Genomic DNA, 14,639 nt, shown 5'->3' with positions numbered 1-14,639 from the left:
TCCCAAAGGCAGAAGCGCTTCCCTTACGGCAACTTCACTTGGTTCTTGAAGTAGTCTAAGAGAAAGACCTGCCCCTGGCTAGGTAGATCAGTTGGTTAGAGACTCCCCCTAAACACCAAAGTTGTGGTTCCGATCACCAGTCAGGTGCTACCTAGAGGCCTCTCGGCCCCAAGCTCGCTTTGACTTGCCCCGCCCTGCAGGGTGTATCTAGGCGGGTCCATCGCCGGCCCGGAGAGGGGCAAGAGGGAACAGGTGCTCACCGGGACCCCGTCCCTCTAAACAGGTGAATCACACCAGTTGAATCTTGGTTCTCCTGAGTCACACTCCGCTAAGCCTGGCCCGAACAGGAGGGGGCCGGACGGGATCTCAGGTCTATCGGTGCCCTCCCGGCAGGCTTGTTACTTGGTTCCAACCCTAGGGGCCGCAGCGCACCTGGGTCGGCCCACTTCCGGGCAGGGAGGTGGAGGCGCCCCTTCCGCTGCAAGCTGCTCACCCCGTTGCCCAGCCCTCTGTTCTCGCCCTGTGTACCTGGGCCGATCCATTCTCCAGGGTGCGCAGGGGGGAAGTGACTTGGAGAACCAATTAGTCAAGCAACTTTCTCCCCGAAAGCTGGAAGAGTTCTTTATCCACGATGTATCCGTTCACTGAAGCCCTAGGACAGGGAAGGGTGGGCTTGGAATAGGGACAAAGAACGGAACTAGGAGGGGGAGGAGCCTGCGCCCCTCCCAGCCTTGGTGCGCGCCGCGCCCCCTACCCTGTCGGTACCCAGCAGGGGACGCGCGGACGGTACTTGCCCAGACGGCCGCGATGGCGCCAGTGGCCCGGGGGCTGACTGAGGTGCCGAACTCCTACCCGGGCACCCCGGATTGGGGCGCGGTCGTCTTCATGTGGCTCTTTCTTGGCACTCTGTGCACAGGTACGGAGAGCGGGGCCCCTGGTGCCACAGAAGGGCGGGAGCGCATTATAGAAGGAGAAAGAATAAAGTTCCACACCGCGGAGAAGGCAGGAGAGCTGGGGGAGGGGGATCGGAAGCACCAGGACCTTCCGATCCCCGGGTTCTCGGGAGATCCTGTGTGTGCCGGTGTGAAGGGAATTCTCCCATTCGCGTTGGAAGCGCTCCTCCGTCCTTGTTAAGAGATAGCAGGAAGTGAAACTACGGGACCGCCAACCCTGGAGCGGCAAGGAGGATAAAACTCTTTTGTAGGGAAGCGGTGATGGGACCACTGGGAAAGGCTAGGATGGAGACTTGCGCACACGCGGAGATTTCTAAGTCCTGGGGTAGCGGGGAGCGGGCACTCGAGGGCAGAATCAGACACGTCCTGGAGGGAGAGATCAAGAAACAGTGCCAAGGCCTCGGGTGGGTGAGGGATTAGGAATTCCCCACCCAAGCCCCCCTGGCTCCGCAGTATTTGTTCATAAGGGTCTGGTGAGATGGACTTCAGGACTTGGTTTGAAACAACCTTATGCTGGCAAACTTTCACTGGATCGGATGTTTGGGTGGAGGCGTGGGAGGGAATTTTATCTTTTCCAAGCACTTTTGGCATGTATACTTGAGATGGCTTTGCTGTAAAGGTAGAGTGGGAAGCTGATGGACACATTGTGGAGCTTTAGCTGCTACATGGCAAAGTAGTTTATTCAAACAACTCCAAAATTTAACCCTCAATCCACAAAAGTGGGGGTAACTGGCAACCTTGATTGTGGTTTTTGAAGTGAGGCCTCCAGCATTTTGTGGTGGTCATTTGGGCTTGCCGGTATGGGCCACAGAGAGGAGCCCTTTCTGTGAGAGAATGGTTAGGGGAGGAGGGGTCTGGGGTGGTTCAGAAGACATACTCTGGGAAGAGAGATGGACAGCCTGTTCCAGGAAACCTGTCTTTCTGACCTTGCACCTGCCACATCAGCCCCATGGGTCTGTGAAATGGGCATGATTATTGGAGCTTCCTCACTGGTCCTGGGGATTAAGGGATAATGTGTGCCAGTCTCCGTAAAACCATACACCTGTAAGTGTCAAGTTGGTGACAAGTGTTGTTGCTTGTTTCTGCTGAAGCACTTTCCAGAGCTCATAGTGGTCCCTACTGACTCTCCTCTTGCCCTCAGCTCCTGTCAGTGCCATCCAGGTGACTGTGTCAGACCCCTACCACGTGGTGATCCTCTTCCAGCCTGTGACCCTGCCCTGCACCTACCAGTTGACCACAACGCCCACAGCACCCATCGTGATCTGGAAGTACAAGTCTTTTTGCCGGGACCGCGTTGCTGACGCCTTTTCTCCAGCCAGTGTTGACAACCAGCTCAATGCCCAGCTGGTGGCTGGTAACCCGGGCTACAACCCCTATGTGGAGTGCCAGGACAGTGTGCGCACCGTCAGGGTTGTGGCCACCAAGCAGGGCAATGCTGTGACCCTGGGAGACTACTACCAGGGCCGGAGGATCACCATAACAGGAAGTATGTTGGGTGGGGCAAGGGAGAAGGCAGGGAATGCGGTTGGGGATAGGCTTGCCAGGTGCCCTTGTGTGCAGCCTGTAGTCCCCAAGTGGAGGCTCATTAGTGCCAGTGTCTGAAATGACTGATAAAGGGAGGATCCTTTCTTCTATCCATCCATCCATCCATCCCTTTATTTAACAGCAAAGAAGTATTGAGTACCTAACATATACAGGTGGTGTATAAGGCCCTGGCAATACGGCAGTAAAGAAAATTATCAAATCATTTCCCTCATGGAGCTCGTAATCCAGTGAGAGAGACAAGATAAATACAACACGTACTGTCAAATGCTTGGAAATTAAGAACAGTGGGTAATGGAGAGAGAGGCAGGACTTCTATAATACTACTACTACTGGCAATAGTAAGTAAAATTTACATAAGTAACAATTTATAAAGTACCCCCTATGCACTAGGCTCTAATACAGGTTTATGTGGATTAACTCATTTAGACCACATTATAATTGTGTGAGTAGATTCTGTGAGTGTCATTTTACAGAGGCCCAGAGAGGTAAAGTGACTTGCACAGGGTCACACAGCTGGTAACAGAGCTAGGATTCTAAGTCAGCCACTTTAGGTCTAGTGTCTAAGCTGGTAACCCCTTTGCAAAGGGCTCACAGAGGAGGTAACAGTGAACTGAACGGGTGAGAGATTTTAATGGAGAAAGTCCATGACTTGCTTTCACATCCCTGAATCCTCACGGCCACATTTTACACTTGAACACTTGAGGTAATGAGAGGTTAAACTCGTCTAGGTACACAGCTAGCAAAGAGCTGGAGCTGAGATTTGAACCCAGGCAGCCCTGAGAGCCCTTGTCTATAACCTTAATACTGCCTAATGATAGGAAGTGCTTGTTGGGACTAAGTAAGGGGTGGTGGGGAAGTTGTTCATTCATTTACCCATTCACTTGGTATTCATTGAGCATTTACTAAGTGCCAGGTGCTGTTGTAGCCGCTGGGGATAGAGTGGCGATCAGGGCATCTGATATCCCTGCCCTCGAGGTGATGTGCTAGTGGCGTGAGCTCGGCAGTAAGCAGCAGATAAAGAAAGTAAGAGAATATTAGAGAGTACTAAGTGCTATGATGAACCAGACCTGCATGCAGTGACTCGGGTGCACATCTTAAGACCTCTGTGAATGTGATTTGAAGAGGTGCTGGGACAGGGTCCTAATAAATCTAGAGGGCAGGGAGGAAGGTGATGAGCAGCAGTGAGTGAGGAGTGAAAGCTCACCCACTTAATGGATTTATCCTTTCACTGTCTTAAACAAGATTAGAGTTTTAATATTGGGCGTGGGAGAAGAGGGGCGAGGAGAGAGTCCCATCTGTAGACCCCAAGAGACCAGGGCATGGGCACACTCCTCCCCTTACTCTGTCTACATGATGAACAAAAGACAAGGTTCCAGGGACCAAGCCTGTCAGTCCTATTTCTAGGAGGGACCAACCTACTTGCATTGAATTTTCATGGGCAGCTCAGCCTAAAGCATCCTGCTCTTCTTGAGGACAAAGTGCTTCTTGGGGGTTCAACCTGTCCTAGCCCCTTCCCCCATATCCCAGTGACCTCTCCTACCAGCCAGGACCAGCCCAAGTACTGAGGGTGCCCTGGAAGGCTGGCTCGAAGCTCATCTCTGCTGAGTCCAAAACTCCAGAGTGACCCTCAGGCTGTAGCTAGGGCGGATTTTTCATGCTCCAGAGGCATCACAGACCCAGGTCTTTCAAGCTGCTTTGATCTGGGCCCATGTTTGATACAGGCTGTGAGTGTCCATTGTATGTACATCCTCTCAGGAAACCCAGTAGCCATGGGAGCTTCCTCCATTTCAGCTTTGAGAATGGAGAAAAGTGGACTTTCTTGTGGTGTTCCGAGGGTCACCAGCTATCAGGTTTTTAGTGAAAGTAGTTCTGAGCAAACCATAATGATGGTTCACCCTCAGAGTCTCTCAGGTCGGGGAGGGGTACTCCCCCTTCCATTCTTCCCTACTTAGACTGATGTGGGGTGCCTGCATGGAAGTCCTATTTCTACCTCTTCAGGCAGCTTAGGGTCCTTGTGCCTTGCCACCCCCCCCACTCAGTTACACTGGACCAGATTGCCCGTGGACCCCCAAGATTGTGAGAGCTGCCTCTGTTGTGTGGATAAGGAACCAGAGGACCAGCTTCTGTTCCAAACTGGAGACCCGGCATCTTCTCCCTATATCTAAAACTGAGCAACGCCCAGCCCGGGGTTTCAGCACCAGACGAAATACACACTGGGAAAAGGGTGCGCCTTGCAGGAAGGAGGTGGGCCCAGGCCTTAGAATTGGTCAAAAGAAGCTGGAAATCTGTATTTTTCATGGGTTTTGGAAATATGCAGGGCAAACCAAACACATGGAGGCCCAGTCCAGGCCAGAGGAGCCTATTAACTTTCACTGTAGCAGGGGGTTCCTGTCCACCTCTTCAGTGTTGGGCAGGGACCTGCCCTAGAGCCCTGGTTTTGGGGAGGTGTGGTCAGAGTCTGGTTTAAAGATAGGGTGGGGAAATGATGGTGTTCTGGGTAGTCTCAAGAGTTTGGGAGAGTGCACAATCGTTAAGAGTTTAATGAGGATTCAGTGAAAGAATACGAGCAAAGGGACCCAGCACATAGTAAGAACTCAGTAACCGTTGCTAGATATGTCACCATGGAGGGGAGTCATGTCTGGCACTTTTTGTCTGCCTGCCCTATTAGTTTTACCTGTATTGCCTGTCACTGTCTGATATGCCATAGATTTAAATTTTTTACTTGTCTCCCTTTCCCAGTTAAGATCTGAGCTCTGCAAGGGCAGAGGTGTATATCTGCTGTCTGTAGCCGGCGTTCTCAGCCTGTTAGTCTTAGGGCCTCTACACTCTTTTTTTCAATTCTCACCTGAGGTTATGTTTGTTGATTTTAGAGAGAGAGGGAGGGAGAGAGAGAGAGAGAGAGAGACATCAATGTGAGAAAAACATCGATAGGTTGCCTCTCGAACATGTCCCAACCGGGGATCAAACCCACAACCCAGGCGTGTACCCTGACCAGGAATCAAACTTGCAGCCATTTTGGTGTACAGGACAATCCTCTTGTAACCAATGCAACCAACTGAGCCTCCCAGCCCAGGCAGGCCTCTGCATTCTCCATTACTGAGGTCCTCAAAGAATTTTGTTTTTATGGCTAGCAAACTAAGAGAAGTTTAAAAAATATTTTAAATGATGTTCCTTATAGGTTAATATGGATAGGATACTTTTAATGAAGATACTACTATATTTTCCAAAAGAAAACAACAAAAAACTTAATGAACACTGCGTCGTTGCTGTATATCTCCTTGCACATTTCCCTGAAGTCTGGCTGAGCAGAAACTGGATTCTCAAAGCTGCTTCTGCATTCAATATATTGTGTGATAGCACATGTCATGTAGCCTCCGGAAGAGTCTACAGTACATTCAGAGATTAAGTGGAAAAGGTACTATGCAGGTAACTTTGACCTCTGGGATCCTCTGAAAAGGTGTTGGGGAACCTTAGGATCCACAGATCACTCTGAGAACTGTTGCTCTCAGGTTTACACGTGCCTCAGATACTCCCCAGAACATAGGATACTTTCAATAAGTATGTGTTGAATATTGGATATATCAAGGGCTTATGTGAATATCACCATGTTCCTAGAATGCAAGAACTGACAACAAAAGCCAAGGGAGGTCAGCTTGAGGAGGGAAGGGTTTCATTTCTGGGTTCCTGGCCAGGCCCTATGTCAGGCACTTGGGGACTCAGCAGTGACTGACACAGACCAGGTTCTGCTTGCGTGAAGCCCACATCAGGGGTGCTCAGCCCCTAACCCAGCTGATGTAATTCAGCAGTGGGGTAGGGGAGCTGGAAGCAGGATGGAACCAGCCCTGTGAAGATCTGAGAACACAGTGCCAGGCAGAAGTACCTGCACGATCGCAAGCCGAGGCAGCTGCGGGCCCAGTGTGTTGGGGGCACAGTGAGGAGGCTAGGGTGTCCAGAGTCTAGTGAGTCGAGGAGAATGGTGGGATGAGGCCGGTGTAACCAGTAGCCAGATCATGCCAAGGGCCTGTGATGGTGGAGGTAGACATTGAAAGGACGGATTCTCTATGGATGTAAGGCCTTCCAAAGGAGGAAAGCTGCGGTCCTTTCATTCGTTTACCAATTGGCTGATGCCCTGGTGGGTGCCAGGTGCTGCCAACTTGGACATACACAGTTACTACCCTCTGCTGTCATGGAGAAGGGCAGTGGGTATGTGGGGGAAGGTGGTAGGCAGGTCAGTGGGGGCCGGAGTGCCAGAGCATCTGAGAAGAAACTGGCCTGGTGGCTGTGGGGTGTTCCTGTCTGCTGTGCTCCATGGGCCACAGGAGGAGTTGCCCCCTGGGGCTCACACTGGTAGATGGCTGAAGAGATTTAATAATTAGGGCCTGAGAAGTAGAGAGGAAACAGGAAATGCTGAAAGACTTTCATTACTGGTATAATTAACAGGCTCCCTGCCCAAGGCTGCTTCAGACCTGAGCGTCCCCAAGCCCTGGGCCTGACCCTGGACTGTGGGAGCTGTTGGGTGGATGGATTGGGGAACTAAGAAATTCCAAGTCTTTCTCCCTCACACACACCCCACTCTTTCTCATGCCTGCATGTATCCTGATTCCTGGAATCTGAGCTCTTATCTCTGCCTCCTTACCCTATACCCATATCCTGGCCTACACCAGGCTCCTGGTAGTTCATGTTGGGGGAGGAAACTTGCTTTGAGAGGGTACAGAAGAGGATGGTTGTAAGTCTGAAGCTCTGGCCCTGGAGTCGAGACAACTGATGATCTGGACAACTTTGAGTCAAGTCTTCTCATCTACAAACCAAGAAGGGTTACACTGTCCACCTCACAGATTTCTTGAAATACCCATGTCAGGTGTTTAATACAGAGCCTGAGAGGAAGCAGTGCCTAGTATAAATTATTTCTCTGTCATTTGGTGCATCTGCAGCCCCATTCCCTTGACCCTTTCCCTATTGACCCCGTGGGGGAAGGATCCAGCCTCCCCCACAGTGGCCTCACACTCTCCTCCTGATACAGATGCTGACCTAACCTTTGACCAGACGGCTTGGGGGGACAGTGGTGTGTATTACTGCTCTGTGGTCTCAGCCCAGGACCTCCAGGGGAACAACGAGGCCTACGCAGAGCTCATCGTCCTGGGTGAGTGGGCTGGTCCCCGAGGGCCTGGGAATGGAAGGGGAAAGGGGGCCTTTTCTCCCACTTCTGTATGTCTCCCTCTGCCCTCTAACTCGCTCTTTGGGCTCTGTTGCCTGCTTTGCTGTCCCCTCACAGCACCACCAGTCACTTGGGCTTATCTGTGCCCTGCACCCTAGGCAGAGACCCCTCCCCACACAACATTTTAAGTAAGCCAGAGCCAGACTAAGAGTGGAGGGAATTAGGGACTCAACCTCTTCTCAGTCCCATTTTTTAAAAAAATACAGAAATGGTCAGAGTTGACTGGCAGTGAGTGAGGAGGGATGATGATGTGTGTAACTGGAAGGAAGCTGGACCTGTCACATCTCCAGGGCCACATCAGATCCCAGAGGCCTTTGCCAAATCATAGGAACCTTGCCCTCTGCCCTGCTGGGTTGGCGTTTGTGGCTTATGAAGTAAGTGCTTCCCTCAGGCCTGGCCCCTCCAGATGCCCAGGGGCAGGGCAGGGTAGCCAACAGCAGCCTCTGTCTGGCCAGGAAGCCCCCTGCCACTTGTGGAAAGGAATTTCCATTAGCCAGGTGTTCTATTCTCAGCCAGCACATAGCCTTGAGTGACATGCTGCATGTGAGATGCTGCCAGGAAGCACACATGTGAGTGAGCACACAGGATGGGGGGGCATGCGTACAGAATGCATGCACCAGTGACCCAGAGAACCTCTGCGTGTCCTTCGGTAAGATGCACAATCTGCATTAGCAGTTTTCAAATTACAGTCTCAGTAAAAACCCACTTATACTCTGAAAAATTAGTGAGGATCTCAAAGAGTTTTTATGTGTTTTGTGGGCTGTATCTAGTTGCTCAATGGCTTAGACGTTGAAACCTGGAAAATTTTAAAGCAAGATACACAAGGCCACAGTCCCTTACCATCAAAGCAATAATGTATGTCATCATGTACATAACTCGGGAAGACTCCACTGTACACCCTGACAGCGAGAGTGAAAAAGGCAAATAATAGCTTAGTGTTACTAGGAAAATTATTTTGGTTTTGGAGATAGGACCACACTTTTGAGAACTGCTGGTTCGGATGGTGGAAACCCCTTCAGTGGGGCACGTGGCATGGAGTGCGTGAGCTCTGGATAGAAGCTTGTTGTCAGAGAGCTGGATGTGTGCATGCCCCAGTGATATGCTGCTGGGCTCAGAGCAGCCATGGCACCTGGGGGAAGGCACTAGCTGGCCCATGAAACAGGAGGATGGGACCCTCGAGGGCCAAAGAACCAGGGCCACACTGCGACTTTTAGAGGCTATGGGTACTTTTGACTTCACGGGCTTCTTCCTTTGCATTAAAAAAAATACATATTTTATGATTACCTTTCTATAAAGACAATCTGTTATTATATATTTGTTGTTATATTTTTTCTTCAGATTTTAAAATGAAATTAAAACATTTTCAAGGGCCCTAGGACACTGTGCCTACTATGCCTGTTGGAACAGGACTGTCCTTATCACATGGGATGCAACCCTTTGGGGCAATAGGACCACTGTATGAAAAGATGGAGTGCCCAAACTGAGGCCGCACCTTCAGAACCCATGGGAAATGTACTGGGACTTGTTTGGGCAACAGAATCCCCTGTGGCACAGAGAGGGTAAATTGTCTGATGGAAGCCACCTGTTATATGACACCCACGTGCGAGGGGGTGTGGGTAGAGGGCAGGAACCATGTGCTGTGACCCTCCTAGGCCACCAACCTGTCCTCTGCTTCAGGGCACATCTTCACCCTGATAAGCCCAGAGCTGGGCTTCTGGGGAGGGACGGCCTGGGCTGGCCCTTGCCAGCGTAATCTGTCTCTCTTTTGTCCCTCCAGGCAGGACCTCGGGGGTGGCTGAGCTTTTACCTGGTTTTCGGGCAGGGCCCATGGAAGGTACGGGGGTAGAGTTCCCCTACACACCACTCATTGTTTCTACGTATTCTCCCCAACCCTAAACACTGCTCGCTGTGTGGGACCCCCACTAACTTTGCCTGACTTCAACTCTGGCATCTAGTGACCTGGCTCTGGGCTTTGGGGTGGGCAGGGACGGCTGAGGATGGGCCTGGGGTGTAGGCAGGAGGCTCCTGTGACTGGTGCCTGTAGTGCTTTTCTGGGGTTTGGGATCTGGGCAGCTGGTGCTCCGTGTCTTCTCTGAGATTACAGCCTGTCTTGCTCTTGCCAGATCACCTTTCCTTTTCTGCCTTGTCCTCATGAGCCCCAAGCGAGTTCCCTAACTTTGGGATTGCCCTGGGTTGTAGAGGAGTATCTGGCAATGGGGACTCCAGCAGGGTGCAGCTTCCCTGGCGAGCTATGAAAATAGCTTCACCTCGGCCCATCTCTGCACTGCTCTGCTGTGCCTGTGTCCCTATTCCTGCCCAGGCCTCCTGGCTCAGGGCTCGTTCCCATCTCTCTGCAGATTGGCTGTTCGTGGTTGTGGTCTGCCTGGCTGTCTTCCTTGTCTTCCTCCTCCTGGGCATCTGCTGGTGTCAGTGCTGCCCACACACCTGCTGCTGTTACGTCAGGTGCCCCTGCTGCCCGGAGAGGTGCTGCTGCCCAGAGGCTTGTAAGTGCCCCTTGAGTGACCACACCCACTTGACAACATGCCTGGGTCCAAGGGGAGGAGTCACACTGGTCTGGAAGTTATGAGTTGAGCAATTTTGGAGGATGTGGGCCAAGGAGGACCAGCTGATTTAGATTTTTATTCACATACTTCAACTTTTATTTATTTTGAATCTTTGTGAGGTTTTTTTTGAAAGTAGAATCTATACGCATGATAAAATATTTCAAACAGTACAAAACAGACACTACAAAGTAAATCTTTTAAAAAATAAAATCTTAAGTGAAAGGTAAGAAACCAACTAGGATTATAGCACCACATAATTTAAACAAATTTTAAAAAACCCATCCACACAAGCACTTGGATTTTACACAGATACTATGTTTAAAGACATACCTAGCACATCAGAGTGGCACCTGGAGGGTTGGGAATGGAAGTGAGACCACAGGTGAGGGGGTGAGAAGCAAACAAAACAGTAGAGGGGAAGGAAGGGAGTTCACTTCCTTCCGCGGCCCCAGTGCCCATCCACAGGCACTGCCGGGGTGGTCCGGCCCGTCTGCACTCAGCTGTGTGGAAGTGTTCATGACTGTTTTCATCAACTTTGACGTGGACATTTACGTTGGCTACTTTCTTGTATTCATACATATTTGATATCTAGTTTTCTTGCAGTGAAAATGGGCCATGAAATCAATACTTCTCTACTAGTCTATAGTAAGTTCAACACTTTCACCTTTTCTTTATCATGGTCAAGTTCATCATATCTTTGTTTGACCTTGACAGCTAGAAACAAATAATTTTACACCTAGGACCACCTAGCACATGAGTCCAAAGAGGGATAGACTGGCTCCTCTCATGGCACCTGCCCATTTCTAGGCCAGTAGTAAACGGGTGATGGAAAGGATGACCCTTGTACTCCAGACAGATGGATGTTTGTGTACTAACATTTAAAGCTTACATGCCAAAATTCCAGTGTAATGCAGCCCAAGCAGTGTGAATAGTTAAATCACAAGTGATTGTTTGCATGCTTGGGCAGGTGGAGGTTTGAGGCCTGACCTGCCTCCTTATCTGCTTGGAAGCCCAGTGAATTCCCCTCTCAGTCTCCTCTTCTGTAAAATGGGGCTATGGCAGAGCCCTCCTTACAGGGTGAATGTGCAAAACTGGTGTATCCAGCATTCAGTGCAGGGCTCAGCCTATGTAAATTGTTCCACACCGACTACCCATTGGACATTGCTGCTGTCAGCATCAGTAATGACTGAGGGCCAGAGAGCAAATCAGAGCTCTGCCGCTCGCACCCCGGACAAGCAGTGTTCCCTCTCCGAGCCTGTTTCCTTCTCTCCGAGGTCCCTCCCTCCTGGGGTCGTGAGCATTAAGGGAAGACTGTGAGTACTCAGCAGAGCCTCGGTTAAATCCATGCTGTCTAATTTTATGGTCACTGAGCTCTCCTGTGGGCAAACTGTTTTCTCAAAGTAGTGCTCCCCTGAAAAAAAAATCCACTGCTCTCTGGAGGCTTATGCCAGCCATTACCTTTCTTGTCATTTTTAGTTGAGAGCTTTTGGCTCAGGTGGTGGGTGTTAGTCCAATCCTTGGGAAGGACCCCCAGGGGCTATAAATTTGCAAATACCCCACAAATTAGGTTAGGGCTAGGGCCAGGACTGCAAATCCCCCCATTCTGAGTCACTGTTACCCCAAACCGAGGCTCCATTAACTCCCTACCAGAGGCTGTATTACTCCACAGCCACAGTCCTCTGGGACCATCTGAGAGAAGCAGCTCCCACCACAAATTATAAAACAGCCAATTACCTGAGGTGCTGAGAGGCTTCTGGGAAGACCACTGAGCCTTCTGCTTCCCTACTGAATCAGCAGTGAAGAGATCTTTCTGAGCCTATCTATCTCCTCCCCCCCCCCCCACCCTTTCCCATTGGAGGCCCAGGGAAGAAGCAGTTTGCTTAGGCAAGGTGACTGCTGCAAGAGCACCTACCAGAATCCAGCTTTTTGTTGTCTAGGGGGGGAGGCAGCAAGGATTTTCCCTTGAGCTGTCAAGCCTAGAACCAGAAGAGAACACAGACAGAGCGAGAGTGGGTGCAGCCCAGGAGCTGGAAACACTAGATATTCCCTATGGCAGCTAGGTCTGGCGACCCCATGGGGAACACCCAGCAGGCTTGAGACAGGAGCAGGTGTGGGACCTTCCCTAAGATGATTCCTTTTCTAAAGCTGGGGTTCAGCTGCTAACAGGAATATGCTGGCCTATGGGTCTAGTACATGACCTTGATCTAAGGAGGCATTTTTGCCCCTGTTACTCTGTAAGAATGCAGGCCCCAGGTGGCCACATCTTCTGATAAGGTGGCTACAGAGTTGGGATTTTATGTAAAACCTCGACAAGTGTTGGCAAACCATCACACTGTCAAATAAAACTGCCAGATTGGAGCCAGGGGCTGCCAGTGTACTCCCCTGTCCTCAAAGCTCTGTGAGTACTCACACAAGAGGTTTGGCCTCATGGAAGATAATGGACCTGCAGAAACAAAGTCTCCAGGGTAGCTCCACAACTGGGAGGTGGAGGGAAGATACAGGCACATGCCCCTCCAGAGCTTTTATAACAGAAGAGCAGGATGGCTCCTGGCCACCATCTCATGCTGTGTGTGTCCTACCAGTGTATGCAGCTGGCAAAGCAGCCACCTCAGGCGTTCCGAGTATCTACGCCCCCAGCACCTATGCTTACCTTTCCCCTGCCAAGACCCCACCCCCAGCAACCATGATTCCCATGGGCCCAGTCTACAATGGATACTCTGGAGACTTTGACAAGAATAGCTCAGGTGAGCAGTGGTGGGACCAGAAGCAGGTGGGGCAGGGGTGGGCTGGGTATTTGGGCACTAAGGGGTGTGGGGCTGGGAGAAAGAGGGAATTGGGGGCAGGGGAGGGCGCTGGGAATGCAGGGCTTTGCTCCAGGAGGGGCAGCTACTGACAGCCAGTCTACCCCAGTAGGTGGCTGTAGCTCCCAGGTACCCCTGCTTCGTGATGCAGATAGCAGTGTGACCTCTGGTAAGACCCAAGCATTATAGAGTTGGACATACCTGTAGGGGAGGGAGGCTGGGTCAACTCCTAAACTGATCACTCCATCTCCTGTCTCTAGAAGTGCGGAGTGGCTACAGAATTCAGGCCAGCCAGCAGGATGATTCCATGCGGGTCCTGTACTACATGGAGAAAGAACTGGCCAACTTTGACCCTTCTCGACCTGGCCCCCTCAGCGGCCGTGTAGAGAGGGGTGAGAAGCCTTACGAGTTTGAGGGGTTCCAGAGGGGAGGTGGGGAAGCATGTTTCCCTGATTACCTGTCCCAGGGATGCTTGCTGCAAACCCTGGACATAGTACCTCCTTCCCTACTGAGGCCACAGTGAGAAATGTATGGGATGCTGCATTATCACCCTTAGCAGATGAGAAGCCTAGGGCTCTGTAGAGTCTATTAGCCAAGTGGTGACACTCCTGGACCTGGAGCGCCTGGCATTAAGTCTTGACCTAGCAGTCAGTGACACTTCCCTTCCCTACAGCCATGAGTGAAGTCACCTCCCTCCATGAAGACGACTGGAGATCTCGGCCTTCCCGGGGCCCTGCCCTTACCCCGATCCGAGATGAGGAATGGGGTCCACACTCCCCTCCAAGCCCCAGGAGGTGGGAGCAAGAGCCCCTCACGGAGCGGCCCAAGAGTGGCTGGGGGGCTGGTCGGCCCCGGGCCCGTTCTGTGGATGCTTTGGATGACCTCACACGGCCAGGCCCTGCAGAATCGAGGAGGTCTCCCCCAAGTAGTGGGAGGAAAGGCCGAGCTTATGCACCCCCCCGAAGCCGCAGCCGTGATGACCTCTACGACCAGGAAGACCCAAGGGGCTTTCCACACTCCCAGGAACCCCACTTCGATGACTTCAGGCCTAGAGACCGTCCTTACGCTGACCCGAAATCTCGCTACCACCGTTCCCGGGACCCTCGGAATGATAGCTCTAGGTCCGGGGATCCCCAATATGATGGGCGGCTTTTGGAAGAGGCCTTGAGGAAAAAGGGGCCAGGAGAAAGGAGACCTTATAGGGAGGAAGAGAAAGAGGAGGCCTACTATCCACCTGCCCCTCCCCCTTACTCTGAGACTGACTCCCAGGTTTCACGGGAGCGGAGGCTTAGGAAGGTGAGTGGACAGCCTACGCTGGCTTTAAGTAAGACCTTTCCTGGCCGCTCTCATCCAGGCTTCCTGAGCTCACACCCTTTTCTTTCTCTTTTGCAGAACTTGGCCCTGAGTCGGGAAAGTTTAGTCGTCTGACCTCGTTTTGTATGTAGTTTTTGTACTTTTTTTTTTTTTTTTTTTATCAATTTGAGGAACTGTTGATGATACTCCGAAGTCTAATAAAATATGTGATCACAAGGCCTAAATCCGGAGGGAAGCGTTTATTTTG

General features: G+C 51.4%; 1 protein-coding gene across 4 annotated transcripts; it reads left to right on the top strand.

The window, feature by feature from the left end:
• The first annotated feature begins 504 nt into the window (after window positions 1-504).
• Window positions 505-14,631, top strand: LSR (lipolysis stimulated lipoprotein receptor). Of its 4 annotated transcripts, none has more exons than XM_045185341.2 (10): window positions 508-916; window positions 2,095-2,439; window positions 7,519-7,638; window positions 9,491-9,547; window positions 10,071-10,217; window positions 12,860-13,021; window positions 13,191-13,247; window positions 13,339-13,470; window positions 13,752-14,374; window positions 14,471-14,631. In XM_045185341.2, exons 1-10 carry the CDS (start codon window positions 808-810, stop codon window positions 14,504-14,506), a joined length of 1,788 nt encoding a protein of 595 aa, XP_045041276.1. In that variant the 5' UTR covers window positions 508-807; the 3' UTR covers window positions 14,507-14,631. The 4 variants fall into 4 exon arrangements, with proteins under 4 accessions (XP_045041277.1, XP_045041276.1, XP_024433392.1 ...); XM_024577624.3 differs by having other exon boundaries at window positions 13,188-13,247; XM_024577625.3 differs by lacking the exon at window positions 9,491-9,547 and having other exon boundaries at window positions 511-916; window positions 13,188-13,247.
• The last annotated feature ends 8 nt before the right edge of the window (window positions 14,632-14,639 follow it).

The sequence above is a fragment of the Desmodus rotundus genome, chromosome 12, assembly GCF_022682495.2.
Source record: "Desmodus rotundus isolate HL8 chromosome 12, HLdesRot8A.1, whole genome shotgun sequence".
NCBI lineage: Eukaryota > Metazoa > Chordata > Mammalia > Chiroptera > Phyllostomidae > Desmodus > Desmodus rotundus.
This window is presented reverse-complemented; position numbering and strand designations above follow the sequence as displayed.